The sequence below is a fragment of the Diospyros lotus genome, chromosome 6 (assembly GCF_014633365.1).
Source record: "Diospyros lotus cultivar Yz01 chromosome 6, ASM1463336v1, whole genome shotgun sequence".
Classification (NCBI taxonomy): domain Eukaryota; kingdom Viridiplantae; phylum Streptophyta; class Magnoliopsida; order Ericales; family Ebenaceae; genus Diospyros; species Diospyros lotus.
The window spans coordinates 38,068,542-38,069,826 of NC_068343.1; the positions used below are offsets into that span (position 1 = coordinate 38,068,542).

The 1,285-nt window shown below is 46.0% G+C and overlaps 1 protein-coding gene across 1 annotated transcript; it reads left to right on the plus strand.

Annotated features, from left to right (window-relative positions):
* Nucleotides 1-313: 313 nt before the first annotated feature.
* On the plus strand, nucleotides 314-1,078 carry LOC127804508 (uncharacterized). The gene has a single exon (XM_052341380.1). The coding sequence runs from the start codon at nucleotides 314-316 to the stop codon at nucleotides 1,076-1,078; it is 765 nt and encodes a 254-aa protein (XP_052197340.1).
* Nucleotides 1,079-1,285: the final 207 nt, after the last annotated feature.

Below are 1,285 nucleotides of genomic sequence, written 5' to 3' on the forward strand. Positions count from 1 at the left end.
TAGGAGGCCGGGGAAAGCCCCCATGTACGAAGAGATGACAGAGAGCACCCACTCAAGAGCTCTTTGCATCCCGTTCCCAGGTAAGAACAAAGTAGAGAAAGAAACGCTTAAGGCGTCTGACATCAAGCGCCTCATAGAAGAGGTGCTGGAACAGAATCAAATTGTAGTGACACCAACGGAAACACCCATGAAGGGATTCCTCTTATTCGAAGAACTCCAAAGATAGCCAGTGCAACCAGGGTTCAAGCTACCACAACTCCCAATGTACTCGAGGAAAGAAGACCCTGAGAGACACCTGCAACACTTCATCGTAATGGCGGTGTTACATGGGTGGAACAAGATCACCAGGTGCAAGGCTTTCCCTCTCTCATTAGCAGGACAAGCTCAACAGTGGTTCATTGAGTTACCTGCCGGACATATCCGTTCATTCGAGCAACTAAAGAAAGAATTTCTGAAAGCGTTCTCTACTTACGTCCCGAAGAAAAAAAGTCCCATGTATTTGATGAGCTTGCAGCAAAGGCCAACCAAATCCTTAAAACAATACATCAAGAGATTTAGAGCTGCGACACAAGAAGTAAGAGACCTCCCGGTTGGTTTGGCGGCATTCGCCTTGCTTAATGGAACCACCTACGCCCCTCTTAGAAGATCCCTAGCCTTTGCCGAGCCAAACTCAATGGCCGAATTGTTTGCTCGAGCTGAACAATTTATCATCCAAATGGAAATTTTGGAAGCATGGGAATGTAAAAGAAGGGGAAGGCTGAACGACGTTGGGTCAGACAGATCAGTGAAGGTACAGAGAAGAGAAGAGCCCCCGAAGATGCAATTTTGGAGCTTTACTCCCCTTACTGAGCCGAGAGCCGCTGTCCTTTCCTCCATTGCACATACTAGACTAATTAATTTCCCTCCACGTTTCAATCAGCTGATGGGTAGGAACATGGATTCTTTTTATAAATTTCACAAAACCTCAGGGCATACTACAGAGCAGTGTTGGGAACTACGAAATCAGATTGAGCAGCTAATTAGAGAGGGGAAGCTCGATCAATTCATACTGGATAAGCCAAGAAACCAACAAGGCTGAAAAGAAGAGCCCAGAGGAGATAACCAGAGAAGGCCCCCACGTCCAAGGAATGATGCCCCAAATAGAAGAGAAAGCCAGCCGCCTTGGTAGAAAGTAGATATAAATAATCAGATGAGGGAAGAAGTGGAACCAAGTGCAGAAGAAGATGGTAATGAGCCTATTATGGAGAGGATACATGTAATCTTAGGAGGAGAAAATTTGGCTGGT

Excerpts from the sequence above, each read along its gene's own strand:
- LOC127804508 (XM_052341380.1), top strand. The coding sequence starts at position 314 with ATGGCGGTGTTACATGGGTGGAACAAGATCACCAGGTGCAAGGCTTTC.